Below are 20,714 nucleotides of genomic sequence, written 5' to 3' on the forward strand. Positions count from 1 at the left end.
CATGCTTATTTCAATTGAAGAGCAAAGAGGATAAAGGACAATAAAGCTATAGTCTAGAGCATACATTTCAGAAATTTCATGGACATTATTATCTGTCATGTTGCATATAGGCCTGTTATGTTAGAGGAAATTGCGCAATTGTACGTACAAGATGTAGCTGTCTGTGACCATTGATATCCAAAAATGTGAGAGGATGGGAAAGTTAATGCCCTATATTCAGTTTGTCGGAGGCAAAATCTAACATTCCTGAGATTGATCGCGCCCCAACATAAATATGGTTACAGCAATATTAGACGGAAAGGCTTAAATGAAGCAACATAGACAGTGATCTTAAATTTGATAATGCTACTAAAACTAATACAAAGTATGTTTTCAGATTCCAATTTAGAAGGTTCCCTATATATACAGAGTCAAGTCATTCTTGATATGGCATTGACTTATTCCATTTGTATCCAGGGATTTTAAGAACGTGTAATGGATCAAATTCAAAGAGAAAAAGACCAAAAAAAGAAAAACACTACAACAACAAATAGCTGATCGCCTTCTCATTTTGAGCTGTCTCTTGGTACCACTACCGGTGCTTCAAGAATATATGCCTTTTCTTAAGCAAAAGAAATAATAATGATCATAATAGATACCTTCCAATATTTATCTAATTAAAGTTGACAATAATGATAATAATAATTAGAGGATCTCTCATTAAGACTTACTTAAAAAATCATGACCAGATAAATAAAAGTTTGGTACCTAACAAAAGAAGGCAATACCAAGTTGCAACAGTCCAGCCAGCAATGGGGCGGCCAGCAGTTACGCAGGTCGGTGCTGGACTCTAACTGCTGACTTTTGCAAACAAACATCTAAAAGTTTAAGGGTCGTTTGCCGGTGGGATAAGAATAATAATTTTGGGATAAAATAAGAAATTATTTTACCGTGCGTTTGATTATGAGTATTAATTAGTCCTGAAATTATTTTATCTTACCACTACTAAAATGATAGAATTAGCTATCCCGTATAGAAGGTGGGATAGTTAGCCCCTCAGAGATATCCTTCTATTATCAAACGACCCCTAAAAGCATTATGTGGTTGTTGGATGAGGAAAAAAAAACGAAAAAATAATAAAAATCCTTCCCCCGTGACTCAACTTGGTCCCATTTACTCGTTTTACTTCTTTTTTCATTTTATGTCATATTCAGATGTGTGGATGTTATTTTAAAAGATGCTAGCCTTTTTCGCCCCTTTCTTTTAGGTAAACAAAAAAAAAATTCTATATAAGTGAGTCCGCAATTAAATAAAAGAGAATAATTAAGGGTTGTGGTGAGATGGATAAGGTTCCTTCACTCTTCAGAGATCTCAAGCTTGAATATGCAAAAAGTTAAAGTATTTTTTCTTTAAGGGTGTATATATTTCACTTTTAAAATGCATAGGGGGGGTAATAGGACCCCCGCAAACGTTAAGTGTTCAGTTGGGATTTCGGTCAAACGTTGGGGGTGCATTTGGCCATTTTCTCAGTATTTAACTTTTGTCCTTCGCCTAAAACCGTAGCGTTCCTGATTCGAACCCCTGCTCAGTCGAAAATTAAAAAAAAAAAAAAAAAAAAAAAACGCTAGGTTGTTGCCTACAAACTACGCCTGCCGTGGCATAGTTTGGTGCAAATTATACTGATGGGGGCGTAGTTTGCTTGCAAACTATGCCTTAAGGTAGAGTTTTGCAGGCAAACTATGCCTTAGCAAACTCTATCTTAAGGTAGAGTTTTGGTAAGGCGGAGTTTTGAAGGCAAAATTCTGCCTTGCGAATCCAAACCTCTCTTTGCGAAATTTCTTTTTTTCTATTGAGTTTTGGTCCGAACCCAGAATCTCAAAGTATTAGGTGAAGGATAAAAATTAAAGACCACCAATTTGAGGGATAAAAATTAAAGACCACCCCAAAAGAAGGACAATCCGCGCAAAAAAATGAAAAACAATCCGTGCGAAAAAATGAGAAAAAAAGGGCACGTCAAAGTAAAATATTAAGGAGCCCTAATCCTCCAGTGGGTCAGATAAGCCCCACCCAGCCAGCCAAAAATCTATAATGGATTTGGAATAGCGATTTGTATATCCACGTAATCTCACCAATCATTTCCCCCATCTAATTAATTTATTCCATTAAATAAAAAACAACAACAAATAATGCATCACCCTTGCCCTTGTTTGGTCCTTTTCTATTTAAAAGCCCCTCTGTAAATTATCATAAACATTTCTCTTCTTTTTCATCAAATATCTGCAACATAACACACACATAAAATAGTCATAAGTTGCTCTTAATTAGATTGAAGAAAAGCAAAATTAAGGATGTTTGAATTCTTTGTGCTAGGGTGTACTGCTGTTGTCATGTTCCTTCATGGAGCCAATTTCTTCTTCCACGCTCTCTCTCAACATATGGTCATTCGTTCTCTCAGGTACACCTTCACTTTTTATCCCGTTCTTTGCGTTTTAATTGAGATCGACGAGTAAGTGGAACGATATGAATAGTGAGAATTAATTCATATACGTAGCTGATCTTAGTTGATTGGATTGAGACGTACTTGTTGTTTGATTTTGTTGTTTATCTAAAATATACCCCTGTATTATTAGAAAAGGGCCAAATTTACCCCTTATCTCAAAAAATTCAAATATACTCCTATCGTTATACTATTGGTTCAAATATCCTTCCTCCGTTAAAATTATCCAAGATGGACATACCATCTTACGTGGCACTGACATTACCACCCCTAGCCCATTTTACACCTCCCCTCTTCCACCACTAAAATTTCCTTCCCCTCCACCACCATTGCCGCCATTACCGCCATAATTATCTTGCTTTCTTGTTTTCTTTGTACCGACTTATGTTACCATTGTTCAATTTCAAATGACACCGTTCAACCATTTGAGTCTTTCCTATCTGGTGATTTATTTGATCTTTTTTGTTTCTGGAATTCCTTTCTGATGATCTAATCACTGAGAAAAATTGGATCTTTCGTTCGTTTTCTTCTTCAATTTGGAAAAGTTTGCATCTATTTTAGTAAGTTTTGGTTTTATATGGAATATCATATGAGTAGTAATTCTTGTTCTTGTTCCTCTTGTATGTGTACTTTAATTCCAGTTTGCATCTGTAAAAGCTTTAGACAGAAGCAAAGCTTTTCATTTCCTTTTCTTGGCGGTTAGTTATACAGTTGCGGGGAGATGGATGAAGAGTAAAGCCCATCAAATGCTTTATTTTGGAATAGTTTGGAGTCGTGTGCTTCCTTTACTTTTCACTTGTGATGCATTCACTCTATGCGCTTGACTCCTTAGCAATTGATAAATACTGTTCATCGTGCTTATGGACTAGTTGATCGGATGTAATGGTGACAATGGGCGGAAGGGAAGGAAACTTTAGTGGTGGAAGAGGAAAGGTGTAAAATGGGTCAGGGGTGCTCAAGTGGCAATCCCACGTGGCATCCACATCATCTAATGTTAGTGCCATGTAAGATGGTATGTCCACCTTGGACAACTTTAACGGAAGAAGGATATATTTGAACTAATAGTATAACAGTAAGGGTATATTTGAACCCGAAGTATAACGAGGGGTATATTTGGCCCTTTTCTAATAGTACAGGAGTATATTTGGCCCTTTTCCGAAAAATATATCATGTTCAAGCTCCGAAAGGAGCAATATTACTAGTTTGGTAGAGTTTTCTTTTTACTATTTTGAAGATTTTATTTTATGAACTTTTGTGAGTTATATACTCCCTCCATCCCAATATATGTGATTTCAAACGGCATGAACAACATACCCAGTGTACGCAGACCTTATCCCTACCTTTTGATGGGCAGGGAGGCTATTTCCGATAGACTCCCGGCTCAAAAAGAGATATAAAAAGCATTAGTAATAATAAACAGCGATAATAAGCCAAAATATAGTAGGACGGCATAGTAAAAGAAATAATCAGATAGTGCTAGAGGTAATAACAAGCAATCCAAAGCAGTGTAGAAAGGCATGAACCTTGATTAATATTTTAAGAGCTATTTTTTAGCCAAATTGATATAAGCAAAGTTACAACTTATAATACTTTTCATGTAGTTTTAAATATATAAATTTTAATATTAAAATATTAGGTTAATCTAATCCAATTTAGGGTCAAAGTGAATCTCGAGAGAGAAAAGTATCACATAAGAACAGAGGGAATACTAATCTCAATTTTATGTAAGTTTAGACATTTAAATTTAATATTTCTAAAAAAATTACAGTAGGTACGCACACGAAACTTTAGATGTTCTTTTGGAGTAGAGATGGGGAACGAATTTTTTGTTTTGGGGTTGAAGTCCATTATTCTTAACGTTACATCAAAACTACCCACTTTCAGATTACTTTCCTTATCGTTCACTATTTTTGCTCAATTTAGTGAAAATGTAAATACGCTTCCGTAGTCATTCAACTTTGAGCAATAGTCATTCATTCAACTTTGAACAATAGTCATTCTCTCTCCTTTATTCTAATTGACTTTTTCAAATTCCTATGTTACCCTTACATTATCAACTTGTCTTTTTTATTTTTTTATTTTACTTCTTTAAAATCATGATTTTTTTATCTCTTAAGTATATGTAACAAATTTTCAATAAAAAATAAATATTATTGTCGAGACGGAAAAACAAAAGTGTGAAATACTAGTTGATGATATAACTTCATGCCGTTCTATAATGAAATAAATGAGAAGAATAATTTTTTTTTAATTAATAATAATTAAAACTCTGATATTTATTTATACAATTAAAAATAACATGTAATAATAACTTGTAAATATATTTCAATGCAATACAAAATAATTAATAAAAATAGAGGTTTATTCTATAACAAATTCCTAAAAGATTACCTATTTATATTATAAATGAATTTTAAATTATAAGTTAAAATATTCCATAGACAACCAAAACTCGTTTATATATTGACAATAGAGAATAAGAGAGATACATATACATATATATGTAAAAATAACAGGTAATATGTGAGTGAGTGTGTGTGTGTGTGTGTGTGTGTGTATACATATATATACATACTTAATGCATGTAATATTAAAATACCAACCATAAAATGTAACATTAGATTTTGTGATAAATTCATAAAAGGATAATTCTAATTAAATATGAATTTAAATAAAAATATATAAATACCTAGGTTAAAAATATAAATTTTATATAATATAAAAATGTTATACATAGATGGAGGATTGACCATGTCTAGGGTAAAATAGACATTGCATAGAATAAAGGGGGGAGAATGTCTATTGTTCATAGTTGAGGGGGGATTTTGATTTTTAAAGCAAAGTTGGGGGTGAAAATGTTTACCACCCCTTGCGTATACAATACAAAGTGGCAATTTAAAGAATAAAAGTTAAAATAAGAGGACTCTAGAATTTAATGTTTTCACAATAAATTACATTCTTTTTATGTATTAATTAGCTGAATATTTCCTACCCACTATTTAATTTTAATTTTAATATATGGATTCAACTTTTCTTGGGTGCAGCTTCTTAGGATTTGTTGGTTGGTAAAGAAATGTCGAGAATGATGATGATACGCTAAAGGAAGCTTGCACCAACAGCAATGCTTTTTGTAAATATTTGATTTTTCTTTTTCTTTACGCTTTAAGGTAGATGTTACTTACTCAATATATATTCTTGTGTAGGAAATGAAAGAGAATACCTATGATGCTAAAATATGATCCTGTTAATTATAATCATTGAAAGGTTTTTGCTTTATTTGAAGTGATACAGCAACCTTTCAACTCTTTTTAAAAAATTATATCAAAGACAGGTAGCTTGATAACAAGTTTTTTTTACAAAATATGTCATTTCATTTACGTGATGGAACTATTCATAAAATTTTAACATAATTCGGAAAAGTACAACGTGCAAATTGATTTAAAAAAAAAATATGTTATTGTAATTTGTAGCAGGATAAATCCTCGAATCAATGTAAGTACTTGGCCTTCTCTCTTTCACTTTTTACTCTTTGGCACATATGACATAAGTATGGTTGTCGTGGAATGGTAAGTTTCACATATGACTTAAGTATGGTTGTCGTGGAATGGTAAGTCTTTCTTTCAGCCTTAATCATAGGCTTGAAGTTCGAATCTTGGGTATGAAATTGATTTGGTAAGGAGCATATCAAACTCCCCCGTGCAAATCCTAATTTAATTGAGCCTTAATGCTAGTACCGGTCCCTAACGAACACTGAGTGAAAAACGAAATATTACAAACATAATATGAGAGATTTCCTTTCTGTCTTGTTAGAAGGTGCCATCTGTGGTAAAACTTGGGGAGCAAACAAGTTAACACCTCAAGTCTTATTCTCATAATTGTGTAAGCCAGCCACTCTCATATTGATACAAATGCTATCAAAAATATCTGTTTTAATCGTTTTATACTAAATCAAATAATTTAATCTAAAGAGCTACAAATGAAAAGAAGCATACATATCGTATAATTAATAATTATTAATACAAACAATAAGTACAATTATGTTTCTAATCAAAAGTTATAGTGGAAAAAGTTATTTTCATGATAAACTGGAGAAGGAAACTAAATATGGCCACCGGCCATAGCTATACGATCACGATTCACGAATGTGCGTGTGGTGCCATTTCCCTTTTTTCTGTGTTGTAGTTAGGCCACGAGTCACTTTCACTTCTTAGCAGATTAATTTGTTTCTCCTAAAAAAAAATACATGGGTTTTTTTTTTTCTTAAGTAAATGTGTGATATATCACGAGCTTGCGCAAAATTCTGTACATCACGAACCTAACTCATACATTCCATATATTAATTGCTCACTACTTCACGTCGTATTATTAGCAACTCGTGTTTGAAATGTTGCTTTAATAGGATAAGAGTTGTTAAAACTTCCAAATGAAGTGGGTATGAACCATAAGAAACTCTTTAAGTCTCGCAACCAAAATTCTGAGGTTTTGCTTTGTATATATATTCATGGGGATAGTTTGGCTCATCTTTAGTGTTGCAAATAAAGACATCTTGGTAAAAACTTACCCACATTGAATGTATATGCCAAACTAATGGATACAATCTTATAGTCAAAATTAAAGTGAGAATACATGCAGCTTACGCACGATCAAAGTGGCAAATATGTATATGAAACATATATGTCTTACAATATTCATTGATTTGATAAAAATATCAGGTACAGGTAAGCACATATTCACAGTATCTCCTTGAGAAAAAAGATCTCTCCCAACATCATCCATCTAATTTGATATTAAGTACATTTGCGAATGTTACATGTACATCCAAAAAATATGTTCCTCTCTTTCAGCAAAAGTTCAAAGTTTCTTTACACACTAAAACTTTTAACTAGGCCAATTTGACCCTGCTAACACATTTTACATATTTGAGCAAATAGCAGATGAAGAAATATACACAATGTCCTATAGAAGAAGATAGATAAAGCATGTATCGCACTCTTTCAATCCTTTATATCAAGAACGAGTCCTCTGTAAGTATGGTCAAGAGGGAGTATTTCACTTTTATTCTTATCCTACCTTCTTCTACACAGAGCTTTGCACCAGTGACCACCCAGTAGCCAGGTGTCTCCTCTGGACCTCTTACCATTTCTGTTGTATCGACAAAATGCGACATCTTTGGCGCCTTTGCTGGTGAAGGTGGCCCACCAGGATAAACCGCAGAATTCAAGTCCACTTTTGCTGGCTTCTGAGGTTGATTTAGCTTTGTACTGAAAGGGGTAGTGATCAGCATCGAGATCAAACCTGATTTCCGACATGTGGTTGCTGGTCCTTCCCATTCTGACCGACGGATCCTTGCTGAGGCGACCATCGAGAATCCCAGCCTCAGGAAGAGGACCTTTTTCATTCCCATACCTTTCACCTCAAACCAGGCCTTGGTCACAATAGAAGCAGAGTCATCTATTCGTGTTCCACGGTATTCAACTGGAGCAGTGCAAACATGTGAAAATATGCTCCATTTGACAGGTTCAAGATATCCTCGTTCAACTGGCTCATCGACAGGCTCATAGCTAAGATCATCTGTTAGTTGGATACTTTGAGGAAGTGCTGATAGATGTTGAAGATGGATAGCCAGGTGATCACTCCTTTTACCTTCCAAGTATAACCGAATTCCAGTTACTGGCCTGTTTCCAGAGTCTACCTACAAATATTAGCAAGAGGAAGGAAAGAGTGATCATTCAGAGCTCCCACCTCGACTAAACTATCCAATTATAGTTACGTTAATGTTCAGCCCAAAGATCTTAGAAATGCTGATCATAGAACACAATCAACGATAGTCACTCCTTACGCCAAAAGTTAATGCTTATTTAAAGCAAAAAGAACGTTGAAGCACAGGTTATCCTCTGAAGAGTTAAAGGGGGTAGATTGCCCTATTCCCCAAACACGAGAGTAGAAATTTAACAGGCTCTCTAGAAATTGTATGGTAGGTCAAAATCAGAAAGTCAAGAAAATAATCATATCTATTACTCAAAAATAGATTAAAGAGAAAACAAAGTGAAGATTTGTCATCAAATCAAACTCAACATAGAAGTGCACCCTCTTTCTGAATGTTGAAACTAGTACAACAAAACTAGTCAATGCACATTTGAAAGGAACAGGAAAGAACTGCTACTGCTGCATTTCCTTTGTCCCTTCTAATTAAGGGGGAAAAGGTAACCTTTTAACTATATTAGGTCTCACTAGGGGTGGCAAACGGGCGGGTCGAGTCGGATATGGGTCGGTCGAAAATGGGTTAAACCAAAACGGATCAATTATTCGACCCACCCATATTTTACACAGATAAAAAAGGGGTTAACCCACGGATAAGCTAAAAACCAAAATAAGCTTAGATTCTAAGACAAAATTAATAAAAATAAGAAATCAAATATTTAAAAAATAAAAATAATTTTTTTAAAAATAAACAAAATTAAAAAAATTAAAAATTAAAAAATTAACTAAAAAAATTAAAAAGAAAAATCTAGACTCCCAGAACTTTCTATGATGTACTAAGTACTACTAATATAATAATTAGCTTGAGGGGAGTGTAGTTGGTGGATAACCCATGAGTTTACCCATAAAGTGGATAAATATAGGTTGACTCATATTGGACTCATTCTAAATGAGTTGGGTATCCAACCCATTTTAAATGGGTTGGGTCGGGTGGATAACCATAAATTTTACCCATTTTGCCACCCCTAAGTCTCACGCTGATAAATATGAAAACTTCAAAATGTTGCTCTTGAAAATCCAGAGTACAAAAAAAGCTTTCTTGGTGTTCTTATCTTAACAGCAACAACAACATACCCAGTATAGTCCCACAAGTGGGGTCTGGGGTGGGTGAGGTGTACGCAGACTTTACCCCTACCCTTGAGGGGGTAGAGAGGCTGTTTCTGGTAGACCCTCTGCTCGAGAATAGGTTTGAAAAAAGAGCAAGAGTAAAAAGCAATGATGAAAATAATGAAGAAAGAAAAGTACTGACAGTAAAATAGTGTACATCACCAAAGGATGTTCTTGTCTTAACACATGAAGATATACCTTTATAGTGTTAACATATAGCCTTGGACCCAACAAAGTGAACTGCAAGGATGGAGATGCTTGTTTCCTGTGACGATGACCAAGAGGAAGATCACTATATGCAGGCGCCCACTGCCGAGGTAACTGAAATTCTAAAAATTGTTCAAGTTCCTCGATTGGCGGTTTATCTGCATAAAAGGATCTTTGCTATCAGAGATAAGAAGCAGTTTACTATGTAGCTCTAAATGAAGAAATGGAAAAGAACTTCACAACTGTTGACACAAGAACACATTTGCTCTTCCTAAAACATACAAGGAAGATATTCTTTCATAGAAGTCCAATATGTTTTAAACTGCGGGAGGGCTTCACAGAATAGAAGTGTAATAGTCACATGCTCTGCTCTCACAAAACTGAAGACGTGTGCAAAGGTCAAGCAAAAAATGGTATAACCCAAACAATTCTGCACTGGTGATGGAAATTGAAAAGCACACATCGAAACAGGACAACTTCTCCAGCCCTTCTATTTAATACATTGCCAAAATGCTTGATCCAATTTTTTATAAGAGCGAGCGTGTGGCTTTTTGTTCATAGTCCACGACATAGGACTCTTCAACTGGCTTTCTACTCTTATCAGTCCTGTGACGCTTTGTCTGTTCGATAAACAAATGCAGACAGGCTAATTGTATTCCAATACATTCTTATATTTATGAAATACACGAAAAGTAGCAATAACTACGACTCAATCCCAAACCTTTTTTTTTGTTTAACCATCTGGTATCCAGAACTCTGACCCGACTAATCCAGATTCGTGCAACATAGAGTCCATTTATGAAGGAAGCACTCCCTGCTAGGAATTTTTCCATTCCCAATGCTCGAACCCAAGACCTTTGGTTAAGGATGGAGGGACCCATCCATCCCACCATATCCCTTTGTGGTAATCCCTAACTAGTTAGTGTAAATTATATGAATTCTCGATAGACATTCGCTTTATTTGGAACAGTTTCATTCCATAAATAGTTTGTTTCAGCAAATTAGGGTTCTCTAATGGCTCATTAATATCCTTTCAAAGATGATCTATATCATATAGAAAAAAATATGATTGGTTTTACGCCAGCATCAATTACAACAATCTATTCATTGTATAAGGCTGCAATGCTGCTCAAAAATCCAATTATATAAGAGGGAAGAATTCAGAGCAAAAGACGACTGGTGAGTCATTTACTAATATGCCTTCATCAAGTAAAACTAAGGCTGAGATCTGATCTCTAAAGACAAGATTTCAACTGTAATGTTCTGCATATTATTCCCTTCTCATTTTCCATTCCTTCGGTCTGTTGTGCTGGAGTTTCTTACATGGGTAAAAGGAGAAGAGAATAAGCTAGATCTTGTTGATATTTTGATACTCATTATATTCACAGGAATAGCCAAAATCCCAGGCATACAAAGCGAAGAGAAACATTTCCACCAGAAGAATAAAGCAACGATGAAATAGACATACTCACATCGCAGGTAAAGATTAATTGCATGGCTTAGAAATCCACTGCCCCTTACACCACTCAAAAGTGAAGCGATTGGCACAAAAGACATTGATATGACATTGGGAGACTGTGATACAGTAGGAAGCCACTGGCTATGACTTTGACCAAAATCAAGACCTCCTCGACGGATATGAATACTTAGTAGATCCTGCATGAGGAATTCAAATCCAAATCCTTTACAAAAAGCTTATCAACAGAACACAGCGATTCATTTCAGAGGAAACAAAACAATCTTACATCAGCTTTCGAGTGAGACATAATAGATGGTCTGATTGAGTTTGCAAATGGTAGATGAGGATCTGAGAATATTGATTTTTCATCCTGTCATGTGTAAAAAATTGAAGCTGCTGTCAGACAATTTATTTTGTTTCATCTCTGTGTAAAAATACTTGTAATGAAGTTTTACAATGAACATTGTGTTATCCATTTTGCTTAACTTTCCTTAAAAATGCATGGGCATGACATTATTACCTTTTAGTCTGTTCGACTAACCCATACATAACTTTGTTCCTTCACAATTATGACTAGGGGCTTATGGATTTAGTGGCTCAGTTATATTAACAAACAATACATTTCAATCCCTCAACCCCATTTTGCTTGTCCGGCTTTCGTGTTACGTTCTCTTGAAAAGATTGATCACTAGCAAAAAAAAGTTTCTACAAGAATCTGATTTAGCGTAACATCGTATTTACTTGACATTATTCCTACCATGACACACTGTTGATAAACAATTCTCTCTACGTTCTAAAAGGATTTTCTTATCAAACCAATCCAAAAAGAGTTGCACTTTTCTAAATATGGAAAAGGTTTAACTTGAACTTCCCATTTTATACCTAATGACAAGCCATTCATAGCCACACAAATAATATAGCAAGTTTCAAAAGTCTTGTATCCACACAAATGTAATGGTATGTTTAAGACCACAAGTTTCAATTTTCAAATGTCTTCCTTTATTTCTTAGACTGTGTCCAGCCAAACTATGCCATATAGATTGGAACAGAAGGAGTATGATTTTACAATTAAAATTTACAGTAGCTCTTTTTACCATTACAAGAAATTCTAAAATCATATTGGTAAAGCTTTTCAATTGTAATAACCTAGTTAAATCATTCTCAATCTAAACCAGTGTTATCAAAAGCGAAAAGCGCAAAAAAGCTCTAAGGTCAGCTGGGGCTTTAAGCGCAAAGCGCAAATAAAAGTGTGGCCTTTAATGAAAAAAGCCGCAATGGCGCAAAAATGCAAATCTATATATATGTTTAGTCCAATACTAATAATAATAAGCATGAATAACAAATATATGGACAGAAAATTTTTAAAAACATTACGATAAAGTTGAATATCAATTATCTAGTGCCATCTCTTCAAGAGAGGCTCATTGGCAAGGAAAAGTATGTCTTAGAGCTTGATGATGACACTGAAGCGCACATAAAGCGAGGCGAAGCGCTCAACATGTTTTGAGCCTCGCTTCAGGGCTTAAGCGCGCCTTTGACAACACTGATCTAAACGAGAGCAGACTAGCTTAAACTAATTGGATGGAAAGCAGTGGAACACGCAGAATCGTTCTTTATCAAAGAGAACTAACAAACACCTTAACTAGCATTAGCCAGAATTTTATTGCTTCAGTGGGCATCATTATCAACATGTATGAATCTATAGAAGTTTACTCCGAATTGCGGCTTATTTAGTACCCCCAGCACATGGCTTCTACCTGACCTAAACAGCCATAAAGCATATCAATCATCCAGTCTCATCAGTAAAATGGGTTAACTAACCTCCAAAATATTTTGGAAGTGACAGAATTAGTTTGGCAGGCAAAACACATCCTCAAGTCAACAACCATCTCAAACTATCTAAGGTTGTGTGTGTACTCCTTGTCATGCCTTAAATGTTTTTCCACATTTAGATGGTAAAACAAAAGGAAACATTAAAGTATCTATGTTGAAATTTGGTTTGATGATTAACTAACAGTAACGCTATTTTGGACCGAGTGTCACAAACTGAAGAACCTGTTCCTTGGTGAGTTTCTGCCGACACGTTCGGTACTTACTCTCTGTGGGGCTAGGATTCACTTTCACGCACAACATGTTTTATTATTAGACAGATATGACCTAGTAGCAACCAAAATAATTGAGAATCTTGGATGATTTTGCTTGTTAATGTGAAGTCCAAGTTTACAAGGAAGAAGAGTCAAAGTAGGAGTTGTTTTAAGGAAAGCCTTGTGTTTTCTTTAACACTTCCTTTATTCTCTAGGGTTAGATTTTATTCAATTCATGTCTATCTCTAACCCTTGTTGCTAACATGTGCTCTATTTATGGTAGAAATTGTTTTCTTGCAGATTTACGCACCTATATTGAGAGCATCGTGAGAGCAAAAGCAAAAAGCAAGTTCCTGTGAGCAAGAAGAGATAGAGATAAAACTGAAGAACCAAGACTAGTGTTGAAGTTCCTTCAAATACTACAGTTTGTCTAGTTCCTGTAATAAGTGTTTTGATTTGTAACCTAATTTTCTTATTCTAAAAGCATTGTCCTTAGGTGATTTTCTGAGAGAAAATATTGTACATTTAAGCTAGAGTTAGCTTGAAGGTGCAGCTACGGTCAGAGTGATTGTAGGTTATTAATGGCTAGAGTTAGTCTCTTAGGTTATAGAATTGTAGCCAAATTTGCTAATTTATTTTAGTGAAGTTTTGGAAGAAATCCTATAATGTGGGTCGTGGTTTTTACTCCCTTGAGCAGGCAGACTTTCCACGTAAAATATTCTGTTATTTATTTTCGCAATTGTTGATGCAGAAGTTGGTTGCACCAATACAAAGAACATGTTCCTTGTACTCAAGTTCAACTATTGCTATGAAGTTAGGCAAAATATTAGAGATCGACAATTAGTCAAGACACTATTCTCCCACCTTTACTGTCTAGAAGGTGCACTAAAATAACAATCCAGATATTAACAAGAAAAGGTAGTTGCACTATGAAATATAAGATGTGGGATACCTTTGATTTTTGAGAGGATTTACCAGGGTTTGCTATCTGGCATCCATTTACATCTTCTGAAAATTTTTCATCAGCTAATTGCTTAAGTAACTTCTGCACCTCCACTGGCTGAAGAATGGAACTTTGCAGCTGCTTTATGTGAATTGCATCTTTACCTCCCATCTTTACCCCGACAACAATATGGGTGCCATATTTTTCAATGAACCTGGAAAATCGTAAACAATTGACTTCATAGTTAATATTTTTCCACCATTTTCAATGTTAGCATATAAGGGTATAATCAATAGAAAGTTATGTCAACCTTCATAAGTGAAAAGAAGGCACAGAAAATCAGAGTGAAGGAGATAAAATCAAAATCAGAAGCGGTAAAAATCAAAGATTCCACAAACTGTCTTAAGACTTATCCCAAGTCCAAATTTCAGGGCCGTAACGACTCTCTAGAGTTCATCAGTCATTCTTTTTCCATTCTTTTTTCTCTTATTAGAATTTTTACTTCTTCTAGATAGAAAAAGCATAAAGCATTGACAATGTTTTTGGACAGAAACAGATAAAAGAGAATATCTTGTGTCCGACTTAGGAGGAGGGAAAAGGAAATCAAAGGAGGAAACAGACCATTCCTCTCAATAATATCCTAATCTAATTCACCGAAGCAAGAAAAACAATCTAAAATCTCTTTCTCCATCATATCCATCCTTTTCAGTTTGCCGTCTTTTCCCTTCCTTTGCTTAGTTTCCAAACTGTTAAATCACAATATTGGAAAGATGCTTCTGTACTAAAAAAATTTGCAGCCCCCTAATTCAAACCTTCTGCGTATCTGATTCATCTTATGTCCTATTTCATAAAGAAGCATGCACCAGATATCTCGTCAAGATTTTCAACTTACACAGCCTTTATCGATAATATCCTGGTGCAAGAAAAAATAGTTGTTTAAATAATTATGGAGGAAAAGTTCTTACTCTGCAAGCGCAGGAGGATCCCAAGAAGGCGGCACGTCTTGTTTCACGTGCTCAGATAGTGTTAGATGAGATCGGACTAACTCAATATTGTACAAGGTAATGAACCAACCATCAAAAGCGAGAAGCTTTGTTGAAGCTGCATCTTTTTGCCAGCATCCCTTATGACCAAACATCGCATTAAACAAACCAGAAGGTATCTTACCAGACAGGGACAACTCCTGATTCAATTGCTCTGACATCTGAACGCAATGAGCGATAGGGCAAAAAGGTAAGGTTAGTCAGAAATGCAATCGAAGTAGGAAACTTTAGGCTGAATTAACAAAACACCCATAATTATTGGAGTTTTGCAAAATAAGTTTCAACACTTAATCTAACAGGTACCACAAAGTCATATTTCACAAGCAATGATTAAATGAAAAGCATCATGAGAGCTCATAAATGCAGAGAAGAACTAACAATGCTCCATAGGAAAAGGAAAGCGACCTCTTAAAGTATTTTTTTTTCTTTTAATAGAAACAAAAGGGAAGTTCACTCCAACCCTAGAATAAATCAAAACAAATCTCATTTAGTAACTCCAATCTCCTTATTCATTTATCGATGTTATAATTCCAACTGCGACAAAGTTCCAAAAGCCAAAGAGATTGATGTAATTAGTTGTCATACAATAATCTATACTTCTAGAAGACCTATTTAATGTTCAACGGTACCAGAAACCTTCACATGCAACTACGTGAACCAGACAACTTTATCCAATAACCAATACTTCAAGAAGACCAATTTTATGGACAAACAGTACCAGAAACCTTCACATGCATCTACACGAACCGGACAAAACTTTATCTAATAACCAATACTCCACGAAGACCTATTTTATGGACAAACAGTACCGGAAACCTTCACATGCAACTACGCAAACCGGGCAAAACTTTATCCAAGACTAGAGAGCTCAACGCCTCTATCCCAATTGTAATTCACCAGAATTTAGCTATATTACTTTTTCATCAAGGAAACATTAGGCTGAATTATCAAAACACCCATAATTTCGAAGAACAAGTTTCAACACTTAATCTAACAGGCATAAAAAAGTGAGTCTTTCCCAAGCAATTATCAAATGGATAGCTCATGATAAATGCACAAAAGAACTAACAATGCCCTATAGAAAAAGGGTGACCTCTTAAACTATTTTCCTTATTAAAAGAAACAAAAGGGAAGTTCACTCCACCCCCAGAATAGGTAAAAAACAAATCTCGTTTAGTAACTCCAATCTCCTTATTCATTTATCAATGTTTAATTCCAACTACAACAAAGTTCCAGAAGCCAAAGAGATTGATGTACTTAGTTCTCATACAATAACCAACACTTCTAGAAGACCTATTTTATGACAAAACGGTACCAGAAACCTTCACATTCGACTACGTGAACTGGACAAAACTTAATCCAATAACTAATACTTCTAGAAGACCTATTTTACGGCCAAACGGTGCCAGAGACCTTCACATGCAAATACGCCAACCGGACAAAACTTATCCAATGACCAATACTCCCAGAAGACCTATTTTATGGCCGAATGGTACCAGAAACATTCACATGAAACAACCCGAACCGGACAAAACTTTATCTAAGACTAGATAGCTCAACGCCTCTATTCAAATTTTCTCTTTATAAAGGTTTCCTTTCATCCGAAAATTGAATCCAGTTTCTTACATTGGTTTCGTTGCAAAATACATAATTTCTATCGACGCCATTCCAATTCAAAGAATTTATATTTTTAATTCACTAGAATTTAGCTACATTACTTGTTCTTCAAGTATGAGACTCGAAATAGCAACACCAATAACTCTTTTCTCTTTTTGTATACATCAGTTAATCACCAACAAAAATTAATTTTAAGTGTTCAATCTCAACTAGTAGAACGGAAAAAACAAAAAAGTTTCATTCTTTTAAAAAAAAAAAAAAAAAAAACCAGTCCTATTTTGAAGCAAATTACATTTCCTAGACATGAAATTTCAGTTAAACATCAAAATTGAACTGATTACAAGCAATCCACTATCAAATTTTGTATCTTTTTCAGCAAATGAGCAGCAGCAACTACAAAATCCTTAAAAAAAAAAAAAAAAAAAAAATTAACCAATTCAAGCATATACATATTAAACACTTCATAAAAAGTAAACACTAAACTGATAAAAGAAACTTACCTGACTAAAAGAAAGAGCATCAGAGTGAAACCTAGTTCTTTCACCTTTATCACACTTAATAGAGGTTGAAACATTAGAAACCACAACCCCACCAGGTACCACCAAATCCTTGGTAGAATTCTGATCAATCTCAATCAAACCCGACCCGCTTGGACCCGGTTTACACGCAGTCAACCTGATATCACTTGTCAAATCATAACCAAACCCGATCACAGAAACAGCTCTTTCTGCAGCCGTTTGTGGGTCCATTCTATTACTAGGATTAAACGCCATCTATCTTTCAAGAAAACACAAACCCAATTCTAATCTCCCAAAAGGGTGTCAGAATATACAAATCTTTTTACAGTAATAATAATAATAATTCTCTTCTCTTCTTCATACATGAGTCTCTCTTTGCCTTTTTTCAGTATATATGAGAAAGAAGTTGTTAAAGCAAGTCTTCGTCTTTTTTTTTCTATGAAATGACACAAAAAATGACAGGTTGCAGTGGGTGGGTTGTTGAATGAGGGGAGAGTTTTGTCATTTTGTTTGAGTTTAAATATTGGAGGAAAGTCTATGGTGACAAAAAAGCCAGCTTTGTTTTTTTGGCGGTGTTGGGTAAAAATTCTATGGCGTGTTTGGAGGTTTGACTTTGACTCACTGACAGACAGAAGAAGGTAAAGTTGGATTTTTTTTGGACATATGTGAACAGAGTTAGATCATCAGCGGCGGCTAGGCCCTACTTACACGTAACTAGGTTGTCTCTTTAATCATTTTGCTTCTCTATTTATCATCATGGAAATATAAGTATTTAATTTCACTTTCCTCATAAATTTGTTGGAAATTCCTTTCCACCATGAGGTGAATTCAGATATATCACCCTAACTTATGTATCTAAAAATTTAGGATGCTAAATATCACCCCTTCACTTTAAAAAGAGTGTTTATTTAGCCATTTTAATACTCCTTAATAAAAATTTAATTTTTAGTTAAAAATAAGTAATTTGACTAAATTATCTCTAATGAAATAGATATTGAGATTTGATCACTTAACGCTTAATAAGGACAAATCTGAAAATATAGGACAAATCTTGATTTGGAAAATATAAGAACAAAAATAAAGACAAAACTTTTGAAATGAAGGAGGTAGTGAGTAGAAGCCTAGTTATACTCTAAGTGGATTTGGAAAATGGACAATTTTATCTCGTTTGGTATAAGGTATAAAATAAAATAAAGACAAACGTGGGGGCGCTAAATAGCCCACTTTTGAAATGAAGGATTTTATATCTTTTAGAGTATAAAAATCCTATATGGGATAAATTAGTTATACTCTAAGGGGTCGTTTGGTTTGAAGATAAGTTATGATGGAATTAGTTATGGTGGAATTAGTTATATTGGGATTATTTATATTGGGATTAATTATATTGGGATTATTTATGTTGGATTAGTTATCCTAATATTATTTCTTATTGATTGTTTGATTTGTTATATTAAAAGTAACATGCTTTGCATAATTTTTAAGAAAAAATTGTTTGTTTACAATAATACCCTCCACCTTATGTAGTAAAAGGGTTTTGAGAATCTCAGGGCTAGTTTTGTCAATTTTACTGTTTTGTCCTGGGATAATTTATCCCAGGATTATTATTCCACCCTCTGATGGGTATAAGTTATCTCGGTACTATTTTTAATCCTGGAATAACTTATCTCAGGATTAGTAACCAAACAAGGGATAAAGTGGTACTAAATTTTTATTCCAGGAATACTTTTGCTTATCCATCATACCAAACAATCCCTTGGAAACAAGTTATCCCAGGATAAACTTATCATGGGATCAGTTATCCCGGGATTAGTTATTCCACCCTCCCAAGGGAATAAAATAACACTACAATCCCGGAATTATTTATCCTTATCCCTTGTACCAAACCAAACGTGGGATAAACTGTCATTTTATCCCAACCAAACGTGGGATAAACTCATCTCAAATATAATCTCGAGATTATTTATCCTTATCCCTTGTACCAAACAAGCCACAACATAATTAGTTACTATTTTCTTTTATAATAACATTTTCATGTTTTTTTCTGAGCAAATTTCTAACACCTCAAAATATGTTAAACCTACGAGAGTAATTCTTCAAAAAAAAACTTGGAAAGAAGGTTAATCCGCCAATAGCAGGTCATTTTACCTGATAATGTAAAAAAACTAATACACTAACAATGCACAAAACTTAAACGCATATCTTAATGCCTTGTTGCGTATTTTATTAATACAATTTTCAAAAAATAAAAAATCTTAAACACTGTTAGCATCAAACATCATAAAATGGGACGACATTTCCTTTTCTCTATACTGAAATATTTTAAAACTTTCGACACAACTCTTAAAAAATAATACTTATTAGCTTTTAATTATAAGAATATTCGATTAGAATATTAGAATAAAAGTTTAAAATGTAAAATGATTTATGTTTTTTATATTATAGAGGAAAAAATGTAAAAACATCAGAAGGGGGGCTTTTTGCTTTTATTAGGGTATGCCAAAAGAACTTTTTGACCAAGTATTTGCTTATTTTGCATTGATAACGTAATAGAGAATATGCAAATTGACAATGACCTCCACTTTCAAACAAAAGGGCGAAGGATATCCTAAAGAAGCTTTAGAAAAGTTTGACCAATTGGAGAAACACAGTCAACTAACTGTACAAATGGCAGCTATGGTTACATAACCAAATACTACGCTAGCGTTTGGCCATAGATTTCCAAAAAAAAGAAAAAAAATAAAATTAAAAACTGGATTTGGGTGAGGTTTTTCATATTGTGAAAATGTGTTTGGCCATAATTTTTCAAAATATATTTTACTTTTATTTTGGAAAACATGAAACATTACTTATACTATAAGTTCTAAAAACTATCAAGAATACCTAACCATACAAAACATACATACTTGCTAATCTCAAATTATACAGAACATGATATTTTAATAATAATTGTTAATAACAGATTTACTAGGTACTACAATTCAAATTACAATACAAAGATTCATCCGTACAAGAAAAAAATAACGGTAATAACTAACTATTCTATAATATAAATTCTCACATTGTATGAACAATCTTCACTTTATAGAAAAGACTGCTTTAATTGTGGAAACATGATAGATACGGCTTTAATGAAGGAACGTGGTTAGATAGAATTAGTTGGGTAATAAATAGATGGGTTTTTTTTTTGCGCGGAATGTCCTTTAGAGGCATTGGTCTTTAATTTTTGCCCCTCAAATTGGTGGTTTTTAATTTTTGCCCTTCGCTAAAATCCCCTTGATTCCAGGTTTGAATCCCCGCTCAATCAAAAAGTTAAAAAAAATTCGCAAGGCATAAGTTGGGATTCAAACTCTGCCTTAAGGCAAAAAAAAAAAAAAATTACGTTCTTTGTATTTTGCTAACCTCTGCCTTAAGGTTTAAATTTGGGCAAAAACCAGGCCTTAAGGCCTAATTTTGGGTAAAAGTTTGCCTTAAGGCAAACCTCTGCCTTAACGCATAAGTTG

The 20,714-nt window shown here is 34.2% G+C and overlaps 1 protein-coding gene and 2 long non-coding RNA genes across 4 annotated transcripts; 2 read left to right on the forward strand and 1 right to left on the reverse strand.

The window, feature by feature from the left end:
- The first annotated feature begins 2,068 nt into the window (after positions 1-2,068).
- LOC132044963 (uncharacterized) lies at positions 2,069-6,214 on the forward strand. Of its 2 annotated transcripts, none has more exons than XR_009412319.1 (3): positions 2,069-2,434; positions 5,521-6,046; positions 6,089-6,103. It is a non-coding gene; the product is annotated as an uncharacterized LOC132044963 (long non-coding RNA). The 2 variants fall into 2 exon arrangements; XR_009412321.1 differs by having other exon boundaries at positions 2,166-2,434; positions 5,521-5,719; positions 6,101-6,214.
- Positions 2,441-3,702, forward strand: LOC132044972 (uncharacterized). Its single transcript, XR_009412324.1, has 2 exons — positions 2,441-2,575; positions 3,613-3,702. It is a non-coding gene; the product is annotated as an uncharacterized LOC132044972 (long non-coding RNA).
- A 1,020-nt stretch (positions 6,215-7,234) lies between the features above and the next one.
- Positions 7,235-17,763, reverse strand: LOC132044952 (MACPF domain-containing protein NSL1). The gene is made up of 7 exons (XM_059435492.1): positions 17,197-17,763; positions 15,002-15,240; positions 14,046-14,250; positions 11,296-11,379; positions 11,023-11,206; positions 9,542-9,708; positions 7,235-8,168 (listed from the first exon to the last, which is right to left on the reverse strand). The coding sequence occupies exons 1-7, from the start codon at positions 17,467-17,469 to the stop codon at positions 7,479-7,481; spliced, it is 1,842 nt and encodes a 613-aa protein (XP_059291475.1). The 5' UTR covers positions 17,470-17,763; the 3' UTR covers positions 7,235-7,478.
- Between the last annotated feature and the right edge of the window lie 2,951 nt (positions 17,764-20,714).

This window comes from Lycium ferocissimum, chromosome 2, assembly GCF_029784015.1.
Source record: "Lycium ferocissimum isolate CSIRO_LF1 chromosome 2, AGI_CSIRO_Lferr_CH_V1, whole genome shotgun sequence".
In the NCBI taxonomy this organism is placed as follows: Eukaryota; Viridiplantae; Streptophyta; class Magnoliopsida; order Solanales; family Solanaceae; genus Lycium; species Lycium ferocissimum.

What these genes read in the sequence shown, in the direction of transcription:
- LOC132044952 (XM_059435492.1), bottom strand. Translation starts at nt 17,469, where the DNA reads ATGGCGTTTAATCCTAGTAATAGAATGGACCCACAAACGGCTGCAGAA. An exon ending in ATGCTCTTTCTTTTAGTCAG is followed by an intron (nt 15,241 to 17,196) that starts GTAAGTTTCTTT and finishes CATTGCGTTCAG; the next exon opens with ATGTCAGAGCAATTGAATCA. An exon ending in AATTAATCTTTACCTGCGAT is followed by an intron (nt 9,709 to 11,022) that starts GTGAGTATGTCT and finishes CCTTTTATGCAG; the next exon opens with ATAAACCGCCAATCGAGGAA.